The sequence below is a fragment of the Somniosus microcephalus genome, chromosome 4 (assembly GCF_052327205.1).
Source record: "Somniosus microcephalus isolate GS21.2 chromosome 4, FLI_Smic_1.0, whole genome shotgun sequence".
Taxonomy (NCBI): domain Eukaryota; kingdom Metazoa; phylum Chordata; class Chondrichthyes; order Squaliformes; family Somniosidae; genus Somniosus; species Somniosus microcephalus.
The window spans coordinates 211203084-211229528 of NC_140990.1; the positions used below are offsets into that span (position 1 = coordinate 211203084).

The window sequence follows — 26445 nt, forward strand, 5'->3', positions numbered from 1 at the left end:
GAGACCAGGGGCGGGGAAGAGGGGAGACCAGGGGCGGGAAGAGGGGAGACCAGGGGCGGGGAAGAGGGGAGACCAGGGGCGGGAAGAGGGGAGACTGGGGGGGCGGGCAAGAGGGGAGACCGAGGGCGGGGAAGAGGGAAGACCGAGGGCGAGGAAGAGGGAAGACCGAGGAAGAGGGGAGACTGGAGGGGTGGGGAATCAGAAGGTGGGTGAGCGATTTGCAGAGGGGAAACCAGAGGTGGAAGGAACTTTGATTCCACTGGTAACTAATGGTAACTCACTGAAGTTGCACTGATAACTAATAGTAAAGTGGTATCACTCATATTCCCCTTGTCAGCCATTGGTCAGTGGATAGCACCCTCGCCTCTGAATCAGAAGGTTGTGGGTTCAAGTCCCACTCCAGGCACATGAGTGAAAAAACTTAGGCCAACACTCCAGTGCTTTCTCAGGTGGACCTAAAAGATCCCAGGAGACTATTTCGAAGAAGAGCAGAGGAGTTATCCCCGGTGTCCTGGCCAATATTTATCCCTCATTCAACATCACTAAAACAGATTATCTGGTCATTATCCACAGTACTGTTTGTGGGAGCTTGCTGTGCACAAATTGGCTGCCGTATTTCCTACATTACAATAGTGACTACACTTCAAAAAGTACTTCATTGGCTGTAGAGCGCTTTGGGATGTCCGGTGGTTGTGAAAGGTGCTATATAAATGCAAGAATGCAAGTCTTTCTTTCTCATAAGCAACAATAACTCACTGATAGTCTATAATAATAAGTGTAATGCCCCGATATCCTGCCTGTAACTAGTAGTAATCCTATAACGTGCTGATATTTACCCTGAAACCATAGGCAGAATCCCCCTGCACTGCACAAGGTGTGGTCAGACTCCCAGTCGAGGCCACTTTTAACAGGCCCGATCTCTTTCCTTATCTCCCTGGACTCTGGTTCCGTGTGAAGGTGACACTCTGAACTGGGAGCCTCAGTCAGAGCTGATCTGTACTTGGACTTCACACTTCAAAACCAGAAGGTACAGACCAATCTGAACCAAACAGAGAGATCGAAGGGCAGCGGGCTCTGTGTTTGGGACACTTCTCACAGGGCACATTGTCCTGAACTCAGCTCAGCACCAACATTTATAAACCACTCCCTGAGCTCAGACTCAATAAAGGTGTGTTTTCATAGAATTATAGAAATTACAGCACAGGAGGAGGCCATTCGGCCCCCGGTCCATGTGCTTGCGCTTTCTATTGTAACCCCATGCCCCTCCGCAAAGATCTTTTTATATTCCTCCTTTCCAAATATATATCCCATTCCCTTTTAAATGAAGTTTTAGTCTGTACCTCAATAGCCACATGTGCTGATATATCCCACAGTCTAATAGTCTTCAGTTCTTCTTCCTCCTTCCCCCTTGTTTCTTCCAGTGAGAATCCTTGTTTTCCGTTTCCTAGTTCCCCATTAGCCCACCAATGGAAATAACCCTTTACTATTTACCCACAGCAAGGCCTCCGAGTTTCACTCACCCCTTTACTGGCTGCTCCTCTCTTTGTGCTGCTCATTCTCACCATCTTGCTGCTGCTGTTGCTGGTTGTGTGGGAGATGCTGGCCCCCATACTCACCCCCAACCTATCCCCCCCACTCGCTTGAGCCCTAATGTCCCTTCTCTCCCACGACCTCCCATCCCCTAATTCGCCATCTCTCCCTGAGCCCCCCATTCCCCAGTCCCTCTTGCCCTTAGTCCCCCATTCCCCAGTCTCTCTCGCCCCCATTTCCCAGTCTCTCTTGCCCCGAGCCCCCATTCCCCAGACTCCTGCTCCCCGAGCCCCCATTCCCCAGACTCCTGCTCCCCTGTGCCCCCATTCCCCAGTCTCTCTTGCCCTGAGCCCCCATTCCCCAGTCTCTCTTGCCCCGAGCCCCCATTCCCCAGACTCCTGCTCCCCGAGCCCCCATTCCCCAGACTCCTGCTCCCCTGTGTCCCCATTCCCCAGTCTCCATCTCCTCGAGCCCCCATTCCCCAGTTTCTCCTTGATTCCCCAGTCTCCTTCTGTTCCCCCCCACTCTCGAGCCCCCCCCCCCTGATTTCAGACGCCCCCCACCTATTTCAGACCCTACTCAGGCACAGACCCAACAAAATCTCTCCTAATACGTCTTTAGCCACGTGGAAAGTAACTCCTGCTCGGTTCAAAATATTTATATTCTTTTAATGTATCAAAACTATACACGTAGGGAGGGTGCCATACCATTTACATAGAATTACATAGAATTTACAGCACAGAAACAGGTCTTTCAGCCCAACAGGTCCATGCCGGTGTTTATGCTCCACACGAGCCTCCTCCGATCCTACTTCATCTCACCCCATCAGCATTAGGTTCTGTTCCTTTCTCCCTCATGTGTTTATCTAGCTTCCCCTTAAAGACATCTATGTTATTAGTGACTATCTTAAATATATATAATATATATGACCCCATTTTTTGCTATAGAACAGTTATATGGCATCCATTATGTGGCCGGAAGTTGTCTCAGCTTTGCACTGACATCAATAGTGTGGCATCACAGCAGTGCAAGGTCACAAGTCAAATTCAGGCAAGCTTCCGGAGACCACCTTCACCTTGAGGGGAGAGCCAACCAAATCTTCGCACTGGCTACAGTATAACTGCGCTCAGTGTGAGGGGAACTTTTCATTTGTTTTCTGCCCTCCCTTCTTTTCCCCTGCTCTCCTGAAATCATTGACTTCCAGCCGGAGTAGAGTTCCACAGGAACCGGGCTCCTTCCAGTTCCATGCCCAAGTGGTCTTTATTCGTGTGAAGGCCTTTACAGTGACGGTGCATTTACACTTCAACGGCAGCATCAGTGTGAAGCTTCTCACAGATTCTGCAGTTACAATGTGAGTGCAGCCGAAATCTAGAGTCAGGGCCCAACCCGATACCAGAGCCAAGGAGTGAGGATTCCCGGGGGACTTGGTCTCACTCAGCTTCACTTGAAGGGCTTGAAACCCAATTTACACTCCACAAGTTTAGCGGCAGCTGTAACGCCAAAACAACTTTGCATCCGGCACTAAACCTGTCATCTAAATCCACTCCGAGAGTCAGCCGGCTGTTCAACCTGGGAAAGCATCGCGCCTGAACCTGATCCTGTTTTCACCTGGCGTCCACACACGTGGACTCATGCCAGAGGTTGGTGAATAGCAATCAAGGGTGGGAACCTTTGCCAATTTTGCACTCCCCAACCCAGGGCCAGTTCTGGCATTCCTACTGCCGCCCCAGCTGACATTAGAGAACTCAGCACAGATCGCGGTTCGAATCCGGTACATTCCCGGGCTGCACAGCTAAGTCCTCGGGAGGTGTGAAATAAATAAATAAATGTTAAATGCACCCAGGAGGGTTAACTACAGTTTGACAACTTTTTCAACATCAGGTTTAACTGTTCGCAAAGAGCTGGCTGTGCTGTCCTCGGGTATCTGCAGTGAAATCGTTGAGTTCAGTACTTTTCAATAAACATTAATGCAGAGAATTCTCATTCAGTGTGGGCAGCTCCTGATGAACAACAAGTGTGATGGAATTAAATATATATTTCTTCAAAGTGCAACTGAAAGAGAAGTGCACAGCGAATTAAGCAAAGCGCGGAGGATGAACAGCAGCTTCCAGAGATAAACAGCTGCTCGGTGCAAGCTGGGATTTCACTCGCTGCTTTCAGAATGTGTCGCGGGGTTTTTATAACTCCCAAAGGAACCCCACATCTTATTGGAAACATTCAAATTATTCTTCATTTTTTAAGCAGATGTCCCCTTCAGTTAATATTTCCAGTATGTCTTTAACCATTTAACCAGGTGAGATGATTTCCCCCACTGCTTCATTCGTAGCTGAAAAACAGGCAACCTCAGATCACTTGGTTTTAATATGACAGTGCCTGTTCCTTTATCCATTTATTCGTTTAGTTTCTCTCCACCCTCCTGTAAAGGGACATTTTCTACTTTAAGCCGCTATATAAATGCAAGTTGCTGTTGGTGAATTGGGTAGATTTGGGTCCCCAATATACACAACACAGACTTAATGGGGTAAACATCCACAATAGTTACTCAACAATGTGAAGAATTTAAACTATGGTCAGGGCACCTGGGCCAATGTTACACCAGTTGTGCTAGAACACATGGGCCAGTGCTATACCAAGGTGTGCTAGAACACCTGGGCCAGTGCTATACTAAGGTGTGCTAGAACATATAGGCCAATGCTATACCAAGGTGTGCTAGAACACCTGGGCCAGTGCTATACCAAGGTGTGCTAGAACACCTGGGCCAGTGCTATACCAAGGTGTGCTAGAACATATGGGCCAGTGCTATACCAAGGTGTGCTAGAACACATGGGCCAATGCTATACCACGGTGTGCTAGAACACCTGGGCCAGTGCTATACCAAGGTGTGCTAGAACACATGGGCCAGTGCTATACCAAGGTGTGCTAGAACACATGGACCAGTGCTATACCAAGGTGTGCTAGAACACATGGACCAGTGCTATACCAAGGTGTGCTAGAACATATGGGCCAGTGCTATACCAAGGTGTGCTAGAACACATGGGCCAGTGCTATACCAAGGTGTGCTAGAACACATGGGCCAGTGCTATACCAAGGTGTGCTAGAACACATGGGCCAGTGCTATACCAAGGTGTGCTTGAACACATGGGCCAGTGCTATACCAAGGTGTACTAGAACACCTGGGCCAGTGCTATACCAAGGTGTGCTAGAACACATGGGCCAGTGCTATACCAAGGTGTGCTTGAACACTTCAACTCACTTTATCTTGATCCCAGAGCCAATAACTATCAATCTTTGTTAAAAGTTTTGGAAGTTCAATGGCCAAAAACACCATCCAAAATGGACCTAAATTAACAACAGAATAATCAATGAACTATTATTTTTGGAATCAGAAAATAATGGAGCTCTACAATGGTGCCACTGTGGAAGTAGTTTAGCTCAGTGCCTGTAATTGTCACAAGCTTTAAGGGAGTGTCATATGGGAAGAAAATTCTAATTGGCTTTATTTTCAGGCCTGAAATAAACTGCTCCCCTGCCTGTTAACAATGAAGCTGGGTCTTCAGAGAAGCAGCCTAATATGAAAGCATTGCTTTGACCTGGCTGTCGAAAGCCTGCTTGTTCTACTCTATGTGTGGCTGGCTTTCCCTATTCTGCAGTTCATTTGCTTCCACCATTTATTTACACATTGTGGTGGTGGTCAGATGGGATTCTGTGGGCAGAAGGACGTCCACATTAGTGTCTTCAAAGACTCAGTTAAAGGATTCTGAAAAGGACTCTCACGATTGTGGCTGCTTTATTAATTTCAAGGCGGTAGTGTGTAAGTCAAGCATTGTATTATTGACTATTTTGCATAAATCCATTTGCTTCTATGTAATTATAATTCTTGTTAATAAATTCAATAACTAGTGTTGGCCTGAAGGGTATGGTCTGATGGCATGGTGTTTTCCACCATTCAGAGTGCACAGGAGTGCATATTGGGCAGCTTGTACAACTTGTATATCAGTGTATAAGGGTAAGTGGCAATCCTGTGGCGCACCAACCATTTCCATTCACCGCATGTATAAGGGTGTATGTTCCGGATCACAGGAAACACAGGTCTGCATATGGAAACTGCAATTTACTGTGAAGAAAGTTGGGAGATGGCCTTAATTGTAACACCATGTAGAAACTTAACTGGACCAGCCACATAAATACTGTGGCAACAAGAGCAGGTCAGAGGCTAGGTATTCTGCGGCGAGTATCTCACCTCCTGATTCCACAAAGCCTTTCCACCATCTACAAGGTACAAGTAAGGTGTGTGATGGAATACTCTCCACTTGCCTGGATGAGTGCAGCTCCAATAACACTCAAGAAGCTCGACACCACCCAGGACAAAGCAGCCCACTTGATTGGCACCCCATCCACCACCTTAAACATTCACTCCCTCCACCACCGGCGTACTGTGGCTGCAGTGTGCACCATCTACAAGATGCACTGCAGCAACTCGCCAAGGCTTCTTCAGCAGCACCTCCCAAACCCTCGACTTCTATCACCTAGAAGGACAAGGGCAGCAGGCGCATGGGAACACCACCACCTCTAAGTTCTCCTCCAAGTCACACACCATCCTGACTTGGGAATATATCACCGTTCCTGCATCGTCGCTGGGTCAAAATCCTGGAACTCCCTCCCAACAGCACTGTGGGAGTACCTTCACCGCACGGACTGCAGCGGTTCAAGAAGGTGGCTCACCACCACCTTCTCAAGGGCAACCAGGGATGGGCAATAAATGCTGGCCTTGCCAGCGATGCCCACATCTCATAAGTGAATTAAAAAAAAATATATATAATTTGTAACTACATGCTTACGGATTAATTTATTGAGCGTTATGTAAAGGAATCTAATCTGATCCTGCCTGACATTTTCTTCACACATTACTAAAGTCAGGGTGGTATGGTAAGGACCTGTTGTTATCATTGGCCCAGAAATTCGGGTCCCAACGCGTGAATACGGACGGAGTACTCACGCGTGAACCCGATGGAAGTGCCGGAATCTTACATGCACTACGCATGCGCGGGAAACCGGCATTTCCGATCCTCTGAACCAAGGGGTTCAGAGGTTGAACGTGTGCGTGCAGGAGTCTGCGGGTGTGCGTTGAACTTCCTTTTTTTTCCAGGTTTGCCCGTGCGTGAAGGCCTCCACTTTTTACACTTGAAAAAAGCAGACGTAAGGACTTAATTTGAAAAGGTAAGCGGTCTAATAATTAGAATTAGAATTTTTTTTCCACAGGTTTATTATTTTTAAAGACTTTACAGTAAGGTAAGTGTATTTTTAGCCCCGATTTTTTATAAAATTATTTTTTTCAAAAATTTAATTTATTGTTTAAAACAGTTATTTAAAGTTATTTATAGTTCATTTAAATAGTGTGATGTTTTTTAAAATTTTATTTCATGTTTAAGTACTGTTTTGGGCGCCCGGAGTTTTCATGAGTTTGACAGTTCTTACTGTCAAACTCATGAATGAACTTTTGCATCCTCCGATTGGTTGTCCAGTGCTCATGTGATCCCAGCCGACGCATCGCACTAAGTACGCCGCTGGGTCACGCAAGCACAGCGCGCCGGGAGCTGAACCGGGCCACAGACAGGAAATCCACGCAGGCCCAGGCTTCAACTGTCGGCGCGCTAGGTAAGTGTAGGTCGGGGGCTTGCACCCGCGGGAAGCCCCCGACACGAATTTCTGGGCCAATATTCCTGACTGGTTAAATTAGAAGTAGTAGCGAAATGCATTTCCACCTGCAATGCCCATGCAAACATGGACCTGAATTTCCTTGGGGCTTCTGCCAGACTCCCACCGTAACCCTGGCTGAAGACCAATGGAGGGGGCTAAGAGAACATTGCTGAGGTCTGAAGTCGAGGGGCATGAAGTGAGCAGCCGAGGAGGAGCGGACCTAGCTGGGAACCGGAGCAGAGGCCAGTAAATAAAGAGCGCGGTCGGAGAGGGGCCTGAACTCACTGTGAGCAGCCGAGGAGGAGCGGACCTAGCCGGGACCCGGAGCAGAGGCTGGTAAATAAAGAGCGCGGTCGGAGAGGGGCCTGAACTCACTGTGAGAAAAGAGAGAGAAGTAAAAAGTAATCGAAGTGTGACGTCACCAGAAAGCAGGTAAGTGATTGGTTGGTGAGTATTTCTCTCTTTCTCGCTTTCTTCCAAATTTAATTTTGTGGTTTATACTTTCTAAGGTGTCTGTGGTGTAGCGGGGACTGCTGGTAAACAAGGGCCCTTCAGTATATCATTTAATTGTAGTGTAATTGGTGGGATTGATTTGATTTAATTTGAATTAATTAAAGGGTAAGTCATGGCAGGACAGCTCGGCCCCGTGGCATGCTCCTTCTGTGCTATGTGGGAAATCAGGGACACTTCCTGTGTCCCTGACGACCATGTGTGCGGGAAGTGTTTCCAGCTGCAGCTACTAACAGACCGCATTGCGGCGCTGGAGCTGCGAGTGGATACATACTGGAGCATTCGTGATGCTGAGGATGTCGTGAATAACACGTTTAGGGAGTTGGTCACACCGCAGGTAAAGGCTGCACAGGCAGGAAGAGAATGGGTGACCATCCGGCAGAGTAGTAGGCGCAGGCAGGTAGTGCAGGGGTCCCCTGTGACCAACCCCCTCTCAAACAGATATACTACTTTGGATATTGTTGGGGAGGATGGCTTATCAGGGGAAGGCAGCAGCAGCCAACTTCCTGGCACCGTGGGTGGCTCTGCTGCACAGGACGGGAGGAAAAAGAATGGGAGAGCTATAGTAATAGGGGATTCTATTGTAAGGGGAATAGATAGGCGTTTCTGCGGCCGCAAGTGTGACTCCAGGATGGTATGCTGCCTCCCTGGTGCAAGGGTCAAGGATGTCTCAGAACGGCTGCAGAACATTTTGGAAGGTGAGGATGAACAGCCAGTTGTCGTGGTGCATATAGGTACCAACGATATAGGCAAAAAATGGGATGAGGTCCTAAAAGCTGAATATAGGGAGTTAGGAGGTAAATTAAAAAACAGGACCTCAAAGGTAGTAATCTCAGGATTGCTACCAGTGCCACGTGCCAGTCAGAGTAAAAATAGAAAGATATTTCAGATGACTACGTGGCTAGGGGAATGGTGCAAGGGGGAGGGATTCAAATTCCTGGGACATTGGAACCGGTTCTGGGGGAGGTGGGACCAGTACAAACCGGACGGTTTGCACCTGGGCAGGACCGGGACCGATGTCCTAGGGGGAGTGTTTGCTAGTGCTCTGGGGGAAGATTTAAACTAAAATGGCAGGGGGTTGGGAACCTGAGCAGGGAGACAGAGGAAAGGGAAACAAGGATAGAAGCAAAAGACAGGAAGGAGAAAAACAAAGGTGGCAGTCAGAGAAATCAAGGGTTTAAATCAAACATGGCCACAGTAAATAATCATTCTAAAAGGTGTAAAAGTGTTAAAAAAAAACAAGCCTCAAGGCCTTGGGGGTGAAATTGGGTATAGCCCCACTTGGGGTGCTAGAATTGGCGGTGCGCAAATTCTATCGCCAGGCGCAACTTAGCGCCACCTCGAGCGATATTGGGTTGCATCGCCCCTAAAGGTGATTGCGGCGTTAAATCAGGCGCTGCACGGGACTCCTAAGGCGCTAACCTGGCGGCGCTACTCAATATCTGGGCGGCCGGGCGCAGCGCAGGTGCTGTCAATAATCGATGACCATGAGACATGCTGGCGCCGGCCAGCTCTTAAAGGGGCGGGTCATCTAGGATCAGCAGCCACACTCATCGCCCTGTAGGCCTCAAAATCGGCGCTGTGCATTCTGTGGCATTACAAACTTTGACCAGATGGAGAGGGTGAGGCAGAGAGCGGAGCGCTTTACTGAGGGCATTGGATGCTTTGGTTGGCGCAGTGGAGCGCCGGCGAGCAGTGCTGTACCCTGACTATGGCAGGAGGCCTCATCAGAACGAGTACCGCAGAGCTTGGAGGGATGTTTCGCAAATAGTCAAATCCAGCAGCGTGGCGCCCAGGACTCCTGTGCAATGCAGGAAGAAGTTCAACGATCTCACTCGGGTCGTTAGGGTGAGTGGCTTTTTGGCAATCTTCTTCATCCCTCCATCTGCACCTGACTTTATGACCAGAGGGTGCGCGATGCCCCAATGGCCATCTGTCAGCCAGCACCCATGGCCCTTTCTGGGAACGCACACGCACATTCAACTCAGGGCATTGATGCGCCATCAATTACTCGAAAGACTGAGGTTAAGCGAGTAACAACCAGGCTTTTATTAACTAAAGAATGAAGGTCTTGTCTCGAGTTGTCGATCCGTCCAGAATACTAAGGGACTGGGAGGTAGTCACTTATATACCTGGAATAGTGGGAGGAGTCAGCCGAGGCATGTCCAGACCTGTACCTAGTGGAATACACATACACATACAGACAGGTATAACAGTGGTTTACCACAGGCATACTGTAAGGGCTGTTCCACCATGGGGGGCATGAGATGACAACTCAGGGCATACTGTAAGGGCTGTTCCACCATGGGGGGCATGAGATGACAACTCAGGGCACACTGTAAGGGCTGTTCCGCCATGGGGGGCATGAGATGACAACTCAGGGCATACTGTAAGGGCTGTTCTACCATGGGGGGCATGAGATGACAACTCAGGGCAGCATGTTTCATCACTTCCCATCCTTTCTCCTGCAGGCCAAGCTGGTCAGGAACCGGAGGGAACAGATTCGTACCGGAGGAGGCCCTCCTCAGCTGCAGACACTGACGGACCTGGAGGAAAGAGTCCACCAGATTGTTGGAGGCCGGATGAGTGGTCCTGTCACCACTGGAGCTGCCAACCCCATTGTGCACAGCGATGGTAAGGTCATCACCTTTTTGATCTGTCTCCTTCCACTTGTTCCCCCCACCAGCATGCTTTTTCACTCTGGACCCATGTCAGAGCATTGCCGCACTCTTGTATCCCTTGCTGCCACCCTGTCCTTTCGCTAAAGCCACTCTTCAACCACCCTGCTTTCAGATGCTGCATCACCAGCTCGGGAGCCGGGCCATCAAGCTGCCAGGGACACTGACTCCAGAGGCAACAAGCAGGAGGAAGCCGAACCATCCATACCACCCTCAGGCGAGCCAGCCCATCTGCAGACTGGGGATAGTGCTTCCCTGGAGGGGAGCGGGGGGGATGGCTCTGAGGAGGAACCAGTTGCAGGAACCAGCGGGCTCCAGCAACGCAAGGGGGGTAGGGAAGCTTGGGAGCCGTCTCCCCGGAGGGCGAGTCAGGCCACGATGACTGCTGCACAGAGCGCAGAAGAGGTGCGTTCCCTCGCAGAAATGAGCGCCCAGGCTCAGCTCAGGCACACTGAGCTGATGGCTGCAGTGGCAAGGATGCCTGAATCCATCGAGACACTGGCAAAGAGTGTGCAAGACTTCGGGGCAGCACAGGCGAGGAGTGTACAAGACTTCGGGGCAGCACAGGAAAGGAGTGCCCAGGGCTTTGGGGCAGCACAGGAAAGGAGTGCCCAGGGCTTCGGGGCAGCACAGGAAAGGAGTGCCCAGGGCTTCGGTACATCACTGGAAAGGACTGTCCAGGGCTTCGGTACATCACTGGAAAGGACTGTCCAGGGCTTGACCGAAGCACTGGAAAGGACTGTCCAGGGCTTGACCGAAGCACTGGAAAGGACTGTCCAGGGCTTCACCGAAGCACTGGCACCTGCCACGCAAGTGCTGAGTGCTGCCATGTAGTCACTCTCTGGCCTCTTGCAGAGACAGATTGAGGCCACGCAAGCACTGACCGCTGCCACCCTCGATGGATCAGGCAGGATTACCTGGGGCCCTTGCAGCACCACAGCAGGCCAGCAATCTGTGGACCAGCCGATTGGTTCGCATGCTGCGGTGCTGCCCCGTCAGAGTGCCAGTGTGTCAGCCGACCACGGAGCAGGTGTCCGCTCTCAGGATGTCAGCATTCCTGATGCCACCGCTGGCACATCTCCACTGCAGCTGCCATCACCTGCAGGACAGATTGCTTCCACCCATGCCCAGTTGGAGCAGTCAGCGTCCGGGCCCTCCAAGCCCAGAGTCCGTCCAGGCCGTCCCTCAGGGGCATCTGCGCTTTCGGACAGTCAGCAGGCGTCCCCCAGCCTTCATGCAGCCACTGGGGTCCCATTACGGAGGAGCTGCAGGGAGGGAAGGGGCCGTTCTCGCAAGAGAAGTAGATCACCATCAAAGGGAAAAGAGTAGAAGGTGCTGCTGAGACGTCTTATTTCTAGAAATCAAGGCCGTGGATGCTGGTCTGAATGTTAGTAATGTTTTGGATAGTCTCCCGGATGTGCGAGTCACTTGGTCTGAATGTTAGTAATGTTTTGGATAGTTTCCCGGGTGTGCGAGTCACTTGGTCTGAATGTTAGTAATGTTTTGGATAGTCTCCCGGGTGTGCGAGTCACTTGGTCTGAATGTTAGTAATGTTTTGGATAGCCTCCCGGGTGTGCGAGTCACTTGGTCTGAATGTTAGTAATGTTTTGGATAATCTCCCGGGTGTGCGAGTCACTTGGTCTGAATGTTAGTAATGTTTTGGATAGCCTCCCGGGTGTGCGAGTCACTTGGTCTGAATGTTAGTAATGTTTTGGATAATCTCCCGGGTGTGCGAGTCACTTGGTCTGAATGTTAGTAATGTTTTGGATAGTCTCCCGGGTGTGCAAGTCACTTGGTCTGAATGTTAGTAATGTTTTGGATAGTCTCCTGGGTGTGCGAGTCACTTGGTCTGAATGTTAGTAATGTTTTGGATAGTCTCCCGGATGTGCGAGTCACTTATGTGTTAGTTTGTTAGTTAAGCTTTCCGGTGCCATTGCTTTGCCATGTTGGAAGGAAGCACAGTTTTCAAAATAAACAAATTATTTTATTGACATTGGCCATGTCTGCTATTTACATTCATACTGGCCTTCATAAGCTTTGGGTTATCCGAATGGTTCCAATCCTGGTCTTCGATTGGCACCAAGCATTCCGTGAGAGGGGCCTAGAACTGACTCCTTATCAGTCTCTGACGGACGGCCCTTCCAGTTTCTGGGACCCTCCCGTCTTGGTCCTCCTCCTCCTCCTACTCCTCCTCCTCCTGCTCCTCCTCCGCTGGTCCTTCAATGTCTGCTGGCATTGGCTGGGTGCGCAGGGTGGCGAGGTTATGGAGCATGCAGCAGACAACGACGAAGTGGGAGACTCGCTCTGGTGAGGACTACAAGGCGCCTCCCGAATGGTCCAAACAGCGGAACCGTTGCTTCAGTACGCCGATTGTGTGCTCCACAATGTTCCTCATCGCCTGATGGCTGACGTTGTAGTGCTCTTCTGCAGGGGTGCTGGGCGAACGGAGCGGGGTCATCAGCCATGGGCACAGAGGATAGCCCTTGTCACCGAGAAGCCAGCCTTCTGGGTGAGCCGGGGCCTCGAAAAGGTCTGCTACTGAAGTCTGGCGCAGGATGAATGCGTCGTGGCTGCTGCCTGGGAACTGAGCATTGACCGCGAGGATCAGCTGCCGGTGGTCACAGACCAGCTGCACATTCAAGGAGTGGAACCCCTTTCGGTTGCGGAAGTCCTCAGGATTCAAAACAAACGCCCGCAAAGCCACGTGCGTGCAGTCAATGGCGCCCTGCACCATGGGGAAGTCGGCTATTGCCGCGAAGCCCTCTGCGCGCTCCCACTGCTTCTCCGGTGTCGCAGTGAAGGAGATGTACTGCCGCCGCCTTTTAAACAGGGCCTCTGTTACTTGCTGGATGCAGCTATGCACCGCAAACTGGGAGATGTTGGCAATGTCCCCAGTTGCTGCCTGAAAGGAGCTGGTCGCATAGAAATTCAGTGCTACTGTAATCTTGACAGCCACCGACAGAGAGGTCCTGCACCTTATCTGCGGCTGAAGATCTGCCTGAAGCAGGTGGCACAGCTCAGTCACCACCTCCTTTCTGAATCGCAGCCTCCTAAGACACTGCTCCTCCGACATGTTGAGGTAAGAGAACTGCTGCCTGAATACCCTGGCAGCGTAAGGTCTGGTGTGGCGACGTCTGTTGGCCCTCCTCCGTCTGGCCATTCCTGGCCCTCTCTCCCTCCGTCTCTGTGCCCTTTCCAGATGGTCAAGCAGCGGGACGTTCCCCTCCAAAGCAGCCCCCATAATAATAGGTAACAAGAAATTATACAGGGTGTAAACGCTCACCAGCAGCAGGGTGATGGTCTGAAGGCTGAAGGTCCTCTGACAGCGCTGGGTCACTAGTGATATGGCTCTCAGAGTGCAACTCTGCAACTCTGTGAAAATCTCAAAGAAGTTGAGCTCCCAAAATGGCTGCCGCTTTTATACCAGTGCAGTCCCCTTTAAAGAGCGCCCCCCTAAGCCCGAGAGCGACTGGAGAGCATTCCAGTAAACTGTCCTTATTAGCGCCAGGCGGAACGAAGGGGCACACCACTGAATTTCCGGTCCGGGGCACCAAAAAGGCGTTGCACACTGAAATGACATCATGATCTGCCTGCGCCCGCGAGCGGGCGCTAAGATTTAGCGCCAGCGCTAAAACCCACTCAATATGGCAAGAGGCGCTGGGTTCACTGCGCCCGTCCAAAAATTGGCTAACGCCACACTTCTCGGCCTCTTTAGGCGCTAATCGCTGGTGCTACCAACTGAATTTCTCCCCCCTTGTGTCTTAATGCGCGGAGCATTCATAATAAGATGAATGAATTAGCTGCGCAAATAGAGGTAAACGGATATGATATGATTGGGATTACAGAAACATGGCTCCAGGGTGACCAAGGCTGGGAACTCAACATCCAGGGGTATTCAATATTCAGGAAAGATAGGCAAAAAGGAAAAGGAGGTGGGGCAGCATTGCTGGTTAAACAGGGGATTAACACAATTGAAAGGAAGGATATTAGCTCTGATGATGTGGAATCTGTATGGGTAGAACTGAGAAATACCAAGGGGCAGAAAACGTTAGTGGGAGTGGTATACAGACTTCCAAACAGTAATGCGGAGGTTGGGGATGGCATTAAATGGGAAATTAGAGATGCGTGCAATAAGGGCACAGCAGTTATCATGGGTGACTTTAATCTACATATAGATTGGGCTAACCAAATTAGTAGCAATACTGTGGAGGAGGAATTCCTGGAGTGTATACGGGATGGTTTCCTGGACCAATATGTCGAGGAACCAACTAGAGATCAGACCATCTTAGACTGGGTATTATGTAATGAGAAGGGATTAATTAGCAATCTTGTTGTGCGAGGCCCCTTCGGTCGGAGTGATCATAATGTGATAGAATTCTTCATTAAGATGGAGAATGAAATAGTTGACTCAGAGACTAGGGTCCTGAATTTAAATAAAGGAAACTACGTTGGTCTGAGGCGCGAGTTGGGTAGGATCGATTGGGGAATGTTACTCAAAGGGTTGATGGTGGATAGGCAATGGCAAACATTCAAAGATCGCATGGATGAACTACAGAATTTGTTCATCCCTGTTTGGCATAAAAATAAAACAAAAAAGGTGACTCAACCGTGGCTAACAAGGGAAATTAGGGATAGTATAAGATCCAAGGAGAGGACAGATAAATTGGCCAGAAAAAGCAGTAAACCTGAGGATTGGGAGCAGTTTAGGATTCAGCAAAGGAGGACAAGGGGATTAATTAAGAGGGGGACAATAGGGTATGAGAGTAAGCTTTCAGGGAACATAAAAACTGACTGTAAAAGCTTTTATAGATATGTGAAGAGAAAAAGATTGGTGAAGTCAAGCGTAGGTCCCTTGCAGTCAGAATCAGGGGAATTTATAATGGGGAACAAAGAAATGGCAGACCAATTAAATACATACTTTGGTTCTGTCTTCACAAAGGAGAACGCAAATAACCTCCCAGAGATGCCGGGGAACATAGGGTCTACTGAGAGGGAGGAACTGAAAGAAATCAGTATTTGTAGGGAAATGGTGTTAGGGAAATTGACGGGATTGAAGGCCGATAAATCCCCAGGGCCTGATAATCTACATCCTAGGGTACTTAAGGAAGTGGCCCTAGAAATAGTAGATGCATTGCTGGTCATCTTCCAAATTCTATAGACTCTGGAACAGTTCCCATGGATTGGAGGGTAGCTAATGTTACCCCACTATTCAAAAAAGGTGGCAGAGAGAAAACGGGGAAATATAGACCAGTAAGCCTGACATCGGTAGTGGGGAAAATGCTAGAGTCCATTATAAAAGATGTAATAGCAGAGCACTTGGAAAACAGTGACAGGATTGAACAAAGTCAACATGGATTTACAAAAGGTAAATCGTGCTTGACTAATCTACTGGAATTTTTTGAGGATGTAACTGGTAGAATAGATAAGGGAGAACCAGTGGATGTGGTGTATTTGGACTTTCAGAAGGCTTTCGATAAGGTCCCGCATAAGAGATTAGCGTGTAAAGTTAAGGCACATGGGATTGGGGGCAAGGTACTGGCTTGGATAGAGAACTGGTTGGCAGACAGGAAGCAAAGAGTTGGAATAAACGGCTCTTTTTCCGAGTGGCAGGCACTGAATAGTGGGGTACCGCATGGATCGGTCCTAGGACCCCAGCTATTCACAATATATATAAATGATCTAGACAAGGGAACTAGATGTAATATCTCCAAGTTTGCAGACGACACAAAGCTGGGTGGGCGTGTGTGCAGTGAGGAGGTTGCCGAGAAACTCCAGTATGATTTGGACAGGTTGGGTGATTGGGCAGAAGCATGGCAGATGCAGTATAATGTGGATGAATGCGCGGTTATTCACTTTGGTGGCAAAAACAGGAAGGCAGATTATTATCTGAACGGCAGTAGATTGGGAGAAGAGGAAGTACAACGAGACCTGGGTGTCCTTGTGCACCAGTCGCTGAAGGTAAGCATGCAGGTGCAGCAGGCGGTTAAGAAGGCAAATGGTATGTTGGCCTTCGTAGCGAGAGGATTCGAGCACAGGAGCAAGGATGGCTTGCTGCAGTTGCACAGGGCCTTGGTGAGACCACACCTTGAGTATTGTGTGCAGTTTTGGTCGCCTTATCTGAGGAAGGATGTTCTTGCCATGGAGGGAGTGCAGCAAAGATTCACCAGGCTGATACCTGGGATGGCAGGAATGACGTATGAGGAGAGATTGGGTCAATTGGGCTTATTCTCGCTGGAGTTTAGAAGAATGAGAGGGGATCTCATTGAAACTTATAAAATTCTAACAGGACTAGACAGACTAGATGCAGGAAGGATGTTCCCGATGGCCGGGGAGTCCAGAACCAGGGATCACAGTCTAAGGATAAGGGGTAAGCCATTTAGGACAGAGATGAGGAGGAATTTCTTCACTCAGAGAGTGGTGAACCTGTGGAATTCCTTACCACAGAAGGCAGTGGAGGCCAATTCATTAAATATATTCAAGAAGGAGTTAGATATATTTCTTAAGGCTAAAGGGATCAAGGGATATGGGGAGAAGGCAGGGACAGGGTACTGAATTTGGATGATCAGCCATGATCTCATTGAATGGCGGAGCAGGCTCGAGGGGCCAAATGGCCTACTCCTGCTCCTATCTTCTATGTTTCTATGCTATGCAACACCCCATCCCCCAGATGGTGTGCAGGCACTGGGTTCTCTGGCTTCTTGGGGTGCCTGCAGTAGTGTCTGTGCCCACCTGCCTCGTGCAGATCAGCTGCCCTGCCACTGACCCCAGTGGGGTCAGCGTTGGAGGGCACCAGCGGGCACGACTTGGAGCCTATGTTTTTTTGTCGCTCTGCAATCGCTAGGAGGTATTTTAAAAGCCGGTCAGCTTTCCCAAATACCATTATTGAAATGAACAAATAAAAACCCCGTAATAAATGACAATAATATTGTCTGCGGAGTGCAGTACCTTCATTCTGCTTGGAATCGGAAGGTAATTAATTGAAAAACTGCCAAGTAACTGTGTCCATAATTTACAGCAATGCATGAGGACAGCAGATTAATCATGTCTATAGCTTATGAACATGCGCGGGGGCTGAGTGGGATGTACTGGGATATACTGGAATTGCTTCTACTAATAACATTGTCAAATTTAAAATTCCCAAACCTTCCATCTCCAGTAGCTGCTGAGTTATTGTTTGTTGGGAAAAGGGTTGTCCTAATGACTGTCAGCAAGGAGTTGCAGTAAGAAAAAGAGAAGTTGATGCAACTTCGTATCCCATTAATCATCTTACTGAGCCTGCAATTAACAACTTTCTCCTTACAGTACTTAAATTCTTTTCCTTTACTCTTTCTTGCTCATGTAACGTCCCTGGCCAAGAGGATAGTTATAAGATGTGTGTGCGGGTATTAATCAATGGGGCCTGCTGGTTGGGTGCTGGTAAGCAGGCAGGAGCAGCCTCTGGTTCCAGCTGAACAGTGTTTCGGGGGAAGAACCCCTGGTTCATCCTGAATCCCTGCATGTGGCAACATGATTGAAATCGGGAACAAGTTAACAGGCTTCTCGGTCTGTGAGATCCGTGTGTTGGGTTTATTGTTGGAACGATCAAAAAAACAAAGAATGAGACAGACGAGTACGGCTACTGTGACCTTAATTGACATAGGAAGAGGTAAATTGCTGATATTGTGATACTGGAAAGAGAGGAAAAGTTTGAAATGTATCCCCAACTATACATGTCTTTATCCTACAAGGACACAAGACAACATATGGCTTTCAGTTACATAGAAATGCATAGAAGGTATAACACAGAAACAGGCCATTTGGCCCAACCAGTCCGTGTCATCATTTACCCGCCAAGTAAACTCAAAACAATGGCGCCAAAAGCGGCCATAAACTGACCGTAACATTTTAGCTCTAGTATATTTTAAACAGTTACCAAATAAAGTTTCACTTAGTGTTAAAAGGGAGGAGGGGCAACTGCCATATTGAAGCTGTACAAAGTCCTTGTGACATTACAAGAAGTTACCCTTTTACCTCTTTTCTTGTTTGATACTGGGTCTCCTGGTGTTGTTGGAGACTGTGGAGCAGTGGAATGGGAACCAGACAATGCTCTTGGTTTTGGCTTGTTTGTTGTTGGTCTGGTGGTCTGACGTTTTTGAGTAACAGGCTGAGGTATTGGCTCCAAAGGCAGTTTCTCCTCTTCGGGAGTGAGACCAACTGGAAAAAGGTTGAAGTTAACAATTTCAATGCTGGCTTCCTAAACAGAGGTAGATTATAATATGACCCCGTGTGTATGACATGATACAACCCCCAGCACACTCTGAGCCATATATTAACAGAAAAATCTAATATCCATATATAATACTTACACACACCTTTGTTGGTTGAAAACTGTTAAATTAACTGACCATGTGCACTCTAGGAACTAGAGTGTGGTGGAAAAGCTTAATTTATTTTACCATTTTTCCATGAATTTTCTGTTTGTTATGACAGTTACTGCCACTTGATGTTGTGGTTGTACCAGTTTAATTCATGTATTGCCAGTACCAGTTCCCGAGTCGTTCGTTTGAGTATCTGTGTACATCACACACCCAAACATTTGGGAATTTGGAGATGTGGCATGTGTATTATACATGAATATTTAAGGTAAAAGCAGTATTTCAATTCTTATTTACAGAAATCCATTCTCGTGCAAATGCAACAGAGGCCAGCACGATGGCACAGTTTGCTCGAGCCGCAGGTTACACCATGGGAGTTCCTGGCATGTTGCAGTGGGGAAAACACTGGACAGAGATCATCTGTTTTATCACCAGAGGGAAGGGACAATTAAATCTGTGACCAGGGTTCAGTGAGAAGCTACAGAACACAAGCAGTCCAGTGTGACCGGGGGTGAAATTAGTCTTGGACAATGGCATCAAATAGGTGATAGCCAATTGGCAGCCCATCTCACAATTTGCCCGATTTTCCTTTCAATTGACTTCAATGTAAAACCAGCTGCCAATTCATTATCGCTCATTTTGGGCTACTACCTAAGACCACTTTCACCCCCATATTGTCCTGTTCAGAACACAGTGTACGACAGAAAAAATAGATCAACATTTCTACTGGAGACTTTGATCAAAATTAGCACTGAAGGATCACACCTGAAATGTTAACAATTCTTTCTCTCAGATGTTGCCCAGCATTTTTATTTTTTATTTTGTACTTTCCTGTTAAGTTTAACAGATAAAACAATGTCGGGAGCTGACCTGCTTTTTCTGGTGCGTGCAGCCGATGTAACTCCAGGTTTACTGCTGCCTTCTCATCGTTGGAAACGGTCTCCATTCTCTCACTGAGAGAGTCTACTGAGGAATCATCATTTGCAGAGCCGTTGGCATGGTACCCGTTCAGCCCACCTTTGGATAGGGGGAGATCCGCATTCTCTTCCAGTCTGTCAGGCCTCTCCTTCTCTTCCTTCACTTGGCCATTTGGCTGTTTTGGTTTTCTTTTCCTTTTCTTATTGTGCTAGGTGAAATAATTGTTAGATTATTCATATTGCCAACAAAATAATACAATTTAGTATTGCACATTTGAAAATAAGGCTTCTCAAGCTTACCTTCTTTTTACCTGGCACGTTCCATTCTTTCAAAACCTCCACTGCACTGCCTGACCAAGAACAGAAAAGAAAACATCAAGAAGGGAACTTCAACATTACCTAATGACAGTTTCCTTTATCGATTAACTAAAATGACTGGTATTGTGCGTGCAGAACAGGGTTTCAATAAAATTAGAGAGAAAGCATTCTCATTACAGAATCCCTATCCCTTTGTTTATTCAGCAGTATTCGTTCCAACTCATTGGTCGGGAATTTCCTCAGAGCTGCTCCTGCTCTGCCGCTGTAACTTTGCCGGAAGTGCAGTGGAAATCCCGTTTACACGTCTCAATGGCGTTTCTACCGCATTTCCGGCAAAGTTACGGCGGTGGAATGGGAGCAGCTCTGAGGAAATTCCGAGCCATTCATTTTGTACCTCTCAACGAGGTGCTTAGCATGTGAATTACAGCATTACCTCCCAGACTCGGCTCCCTCTACATGATGCATATGTCTGTTAACATAGTCCTACATTACATAATTAGACCTTTGAGAGTTCTCACCATTAAATGAGCTTGTACAAATTACTTTGAGTCTAATACTCATTTGTTTCACACCCAATGTCAAAAAGCGTACCTCCACTCTCCTGAGTGTAAAACATAATAATGAGCTTGTGCAGGATATAGCAGGATTCTCTTAGAATAATTCTCTGCAAAATGCCCGTGTGATTTAAAAATGACTGTATAACCATATTAACAGAACAACTTGCATTGATACAGTGCCTTTAACATAGTGAAAGGTCCTCAGGCACTTCACAGTTCAGTGTCAGAGCCTAGCAGGAGCAGGAGGGGGAGGTTTGGCGGAGGTGACCAAAAGTGAGGTCAGAGCTAGGTTTTAAAAAGGCTTTTGAAAGTGCAAAGAGATTTGGCGAAATAAAGAGGTTTAGGGAGTACCTGAGCGTGGGGGAAAGATGGCAGAGAGCCCTGCCACTGATAGTAGAGTGGGGGCGGGGTTGGGAAGCATGTGCAGAGGGTGCTGGCAGGGACGTAGGGTTGGATAAGGTTACAGACATACAGAGGTGCGAGACCATGGAGGGATTTGAGGACAAGGATGAGAATCTTAAAATCGATGTGTAGAGGGGTGGAGAGTTCATGGAGATTGGTGAGGTGTGGAGTGGCATTTTGTGTGGCATAGGATGCAGGCACCAGCGTTCTGGAAGAGTTGGACTTTATGGAAGGTGGAGCTTGGGATGCCAGCAAAGAGGGCATGAGGAAAGTAGAATCCAGAAGTAGCAAAGGCATGGAAAAGCATTTCAGTGGCATGAGGTAGGGATGGACTAAGTTATGTTTGAGGTAGAAGTAAGCAGTTTTGGTGCAGATGGTCATAGTTTACTTTGGGTTTGAAGCTAAGCTCAGGGTCAAGCGGGACACCAAGGTTGCATACTGTCTGGTTGAACTTGAGTGGACATCGGGAAGGGGGTTGGGGTAAAGCACAGAGTTTCTGGCGAGGGCCAACGGGATGACTTCAAGCTTGCCAACGGTGAGCTGCAAATAATTCCTGACTCATTCACACTGGACTGTTGGACAGGCATCCTGGCATCAGGGTGAATGTTAGGAAATCAAGGGTGGTAGTGGAGAATTAAAGTCGGGTTTCATTGGTGTAAGATGAAAAGCAACCCCATGCTTATGGAATGTTGGGACCTTGCTGTCACTAATTCTATGACATAAACTCTTTCCCCTTTTAATGTCCATTACTCAGTGATAATGGGGCCTATGTGGTCCTGAAAATCCACTTTAAAAAAAAAGTGACTGCTTTTACTCCATAATTGATGATCTGTTAACAAAATTGTGAAAACTGCTGATGTTTGAAAAAAACATTTCCTTAGTGGGTCATTAATCTCAGAAGAAATGAGCTGTTCCCGCTTTTTCCATTAAAAGGGGAATTTCACCCCCTTTGGCATCAGGCATCAAAGAAACCATCTGTAACATCTTGTTACCAGACTAACATGGTTCAGCTTTATATTCTGAAACAGTCCCATGAATGAAGCAGTGGATGGGATCAGCGTGCAGTACATCTTAGGAAGAGTTTATGGTGAACCACAGAGCTGAATGTTTGAGGGTGTTGTCAAACCTATTTACAATGGCAGCAAGGGCAGAAGCAATTTTTTTTACCATCCATGAAGGCCTGCACTGCCTTGTTCACATTGTTATCGAAGTGTTGTAGCACCAGGACAATTTCATTGTTGCTTCTGTTTGGAACCACAGTTCGAACAGCAGTGATCTGGAATAGGGAACAGGTTCATTAATAAATAAGTAACACTCCTCTTTTTTGATGAAGCTTTACATGGTTACACATGCCCTTTTTTTTACCCCTTACTTTTGTCTCCTAGGCCTCATGCACCTGAGAGGCAGGTATGGCTGGCCTGGTCTCTGACCATTAAAAGTACATGAGAGTAGCCCACTGGTAGCTCCCCATCTAGTTTCCCTTCTCTGTATGAGAATCATAAAGCAGAGACTGTAGCATCAATAAAAATAAAGAATATAAAAGGAAAAGGGAAGGTAAATGGGATTAGTTTAGATCGCTCCAGTTGAAGAACTAGCACCAGAACAGGCATGATGGATCAAGTAACTTCCTTCTGTGTTGAAATTTCTATAAAAGGTTTCTACGATTCTATGCCTGTTCCCTGCTTAGTAACATTCTGTGCCCCTGACTGGGAGGTTCATTCTGTGTTCCCCATTACAACAGTGCTCCAAAGAACAGCATCATTTTGCCACTTGATTAATAATCACTTAAAAGCCCGACACATGGAATAGATAGTCTGGGCGCAAAATTCAGTTACGCCCCGTTTCTAACACCCCAGCCGCTAAATTCGGCTTATCGCCCCACACAGGAAGTGGAGTGCAATCTCAGACGTCCACTTCCTGGAGGGGCGGTAACCGAGGCGATGTCGGGGCGCAATTGTTTCAATGCCCCTGCCCCTTCAGTTAAAAGGGAGGGCTATTGTGCACTCTGCAGGGCCTCCGATGGCCCCAAATAGGCCACCAGGGCGGCGTGGTGCCGCAGCCACAGCCCGGCACTGGGACGCGGTGCCGGGCTGCGCGATTGTGGCCAGCACCACGCCACAGCCAAAAAAAGAAAATGGCGGCACGGGTCGTGGCCACACCTCCCCTTTAAATACTGCCCTGCAAGCGGAAGTCGGCCTGGTTCGTGACTCGCGAGGCTGGCACTGACACCGCCCGCGGCAGCCTCGGGGGCGCAGCCGAATTTCTGCTGCAGGGCGATAAGGGGTACTAAGGGGTTGCGGCGCACGGCGATGACGTCATCGCCGCTGGCGCAGTGGCCCAGGCGCTACTGGCAGGGGCACAGTGCTATCGGGTAGCACCTCAGCAACACCCTGCCGAATTTCTCGGGAGGTGCTTTTTCCGCACCCCCAGGCGCTAATGGCAGGCGCGAAGGAGCCGAATTTCTAGCCCTCATGGAGTTGTGGAACCCAGAATTCATAAGTACTTGTCTGAAAAGAAGGATATTCAAGCAATATTGCACCTACATACAGGCTCTGAGGTTGTTGTGTCGGTACCTTTCTACCTAGACACAATTTAGGACTCAGAACTCAGAGATTCAAACCTGAAGTGCTTTATTGGAAGGAAAGGAAGTTCTGGCAAGTTCCGAACAAAGAGAGCTAAACTTAACCGAGAGAATACCCAACCATTTATCTCCTGTGACAGCGCCACCACAGGTGGGAGGAGAACACACAATAGAGCAGCCCGAGGCGGGAGGGCTTGAAGGCTTAAAAGGGAGCAGTCAGAGGCACTGAGGCCCACAGCCCCGAGACCGGAGAAGCAGCGGACCTGCGCGGGAGCAGCCCGAGGCGGGAGAGCTTGAAGGCTTAAAAGGGAGCAGTCAGAGGCACCGAGGCCCACAGCCCCGAGACCGGAGAAGCAGCGGACCTGCGCGGGAGCAGCCCGAGGCGGGAGAGCTTGAAGGCTTAAAAGGGAGCAGTCAGAGGCACCGAGGCCCACAGCCCCGAGACCGGAGAAGCAGCGGACCTGCGCGGGAGCAGCCCGAGGCGGGAGAGCTTGAAGGCTTAAAAGGGAGCAGTCAGAGGCATACCAATCCAGGTTCCAGGAGAGAGGTAAAAAGTAATCCAAGTGTGACGTCACCAGGGAGCAGGTAAGTGATTGGTTGGTGAGTATTTCTCTCTTTTCAATACAAGCTTGAATTCTGTGGTGTTAAATTTCTGTGGTGTAGTGGGGATAGTTGGTAAATAAAGCGCCCTAGAGTATACCTGTAACTGGGGTATTGAATAAATTTTTTAATTAATTAAAGGAGTAAGTCATGGCAGGAGAGTTCAGACCCGTGTTCTGCTCCTCTTGCTCCATGTGGGAAGTCAGGGACGCTACCAGTGTCCGTGACGACCATGTGTGCGGGAAATGCATCCAGCTGCAGCTACTTGTAGACCGCATTGCGGCGCTCGAGCTGCGGGTGGATGAATTTTGGAGCATGCGCGATGCTGAGAGGGTCGTGGACAGCACGTTTAGCGAGTTGTTCACGCCTCAGGGTAGGGCAGCACAGGGGGGTGACCATCAGGTGGAGCAACAAAGGAAGGCAGGTAGTGCAGGGAACCCCTGCGAACATCCCCCTTTCAAACAGGTATACCAAGTTGGATACTGTTGAGGGGGATGACTCACCAGGGGAAGGCAGCAGCAGCCAGCTTCCTGGCACCAGGGACGCTTCTGCTGCTCAGGAAGGGAGGAAAAAGAGTGGGAGAGCAATAGTGGTAGGGGATTCTATCGTAAGGGGAACAGATAGGCGTTTCTGTGGCCGCAAACGTGACTCCAGGATGGTTTGTTGCCTCCCTGGGGCCAGGGTCAGGGATGTCACTGAGTGGCTACAGGGCATTCTTAAGGGGGAGGGTGAGCAGGCAGAGGTCGTGGTCCACATTGGGACCAACGACATAGGTAGGAAGGGGGATGAGGTCCTGCATCAAGAATTTAGGGAGCTAGGTAACAGATTAAAGAGCAGGACCTCAAAGGTTGTAATCTCTGGATTACTCCCAGTGCCACGTGCTAGTGAGTATAGGAATGGGAGGATAGAGCAGATGAATGCGTGGCTAAAGAGTTGGTGTAGGGGGGAGGGTTTTACTTTCCTGGATCACTGGGCCTGCTTCTGGGAAAGGTGGGACTTGTACAAGTCGGACGGGTTGCACCTGAACCAGAGCGGGACAAATATCCTTGCGGGGAGGTTTGCTAGCACTGTTGGGGGGGGTTTAAACTAACTTGGCAGGGGGATGGGATACAGAGGGGAGCTGAAATAGGGGGTGATGTGCTGCCAATTATAGAGAAAAAAACAAGTCAGCTTGGTAGACAGGGCAAATATATAAGGGCAAGGCTGGATGGCATCTATTTTAATGCAAGGAGTCTTGCAAGTAAGGTGGACTAACTGAAGGTGTTGATAAACACATGGGAGTATGATATTGCTGCTATCACGGAGACATGGTTGAGGGAGGGGCAAGACTGGCAGCTCAATATTCCGGGGTACAGAATCTTCAGGCGAGACAGAGGGGGAGGTATAAGAGGAGGGGGTGTCGCAATATTAATTAAGGAGTCAATTACTGCAGTAAGGAGGGATGATATATTAGCAGGTTCCTCTAATGAGGCCATATGGGTGGAGCTTAAAAACAAAAAGGGGGCAAGCACTTTGCTGGGAGTGTACTATCGGCCTCCAAACAGTCAGGGGGAGATAGAGGAACAGATATGTAGGCAAATCTCAGAGGAATGTGCAAATAATAGGGTAATAATAATGGGGGATTTCAACTTCCCCAATATTAACTGGGATAGTCAGAGTGTGAAAGGCTCAGAGGGTGTAGAATTCTTAAAGTGCATCCAGGAGAGCTTTTTGAGCCAGCATGTAGAAAGTCCTACAAGAGAGGGGGCGGTACTGGACCTAATTCTAGGGAATGTGGCCGGCCAAGTGGAAAAAGTGCTAGTAGGCGAGCACTTTGGTGACAGTGACCATAATATGGTAAGATTTAAGGTGGTCATGGAAAAGGACAGGGATGGGCCGGAAATAAAGGTTCTAAATTGGGGGAAGGCCGATTTTAATAGGATAAGGCAGGATCTGGCCAAAATGGACTGGGATCAGCTACTTGTAGGAAAATCCGCATCAGAGCAATGGGAGGCTTTCAGAAGGGAGATTGGGATCATACAATGGCAACATGTTCCCGTAAAGGTCAAGGGTGGTTCCAAAAACCACAGGGAACCTTGGATGTCAGGGGATATACGAGAATGGATTAGGAAAAAAAGGAGGGCTTTTGGCAGATACAAAAGGCTAAAGACGGAGGAAGCCCTAGAGGAGTACAAAAAGTGCAGGGGGATACTTAAAAAAGAAATTAGGAGATCAAGGAGGGGCCATGAAATAACACTGGCGAGCAAAATAAAGGAAAATCTTAAAATGTTTTATAAGTATATTAAGGGTAAGAGGATAACT

General features: G+C 48.5%; 1 protein-coding gene across 1 annotated transcript in view; it reads right to left on the reverse strand.

Moving 5' to 3' along the window:
- Positions 1-26445, reverse strand: part of LOC147120195 (SPATS2-like protein) — a 390413-nt gene that overhangs the window by 199835 nt on the left and 164133 nt on the right. Inside the window, exons 3-6 of the mRNA XM_085985783.1 lie at positions 22131-22239; positions 19987-20036; positions 19640-19895; positions 18426-18608 (exon numbers count right to left, since the gene is read on the reverse strand). Of these exons, the coding sequence (XP_085841909.1) occupies positions 18426-18608; positions 19640-19895; positions 19987-20036; positions 22131-22239 (598 nt within the window). The remainder of the gene's footprint in view (positions 1-18425; positions 18609-19639; positions 19896-19986; positions 20037-22130; positions 22240-26445) is intronic.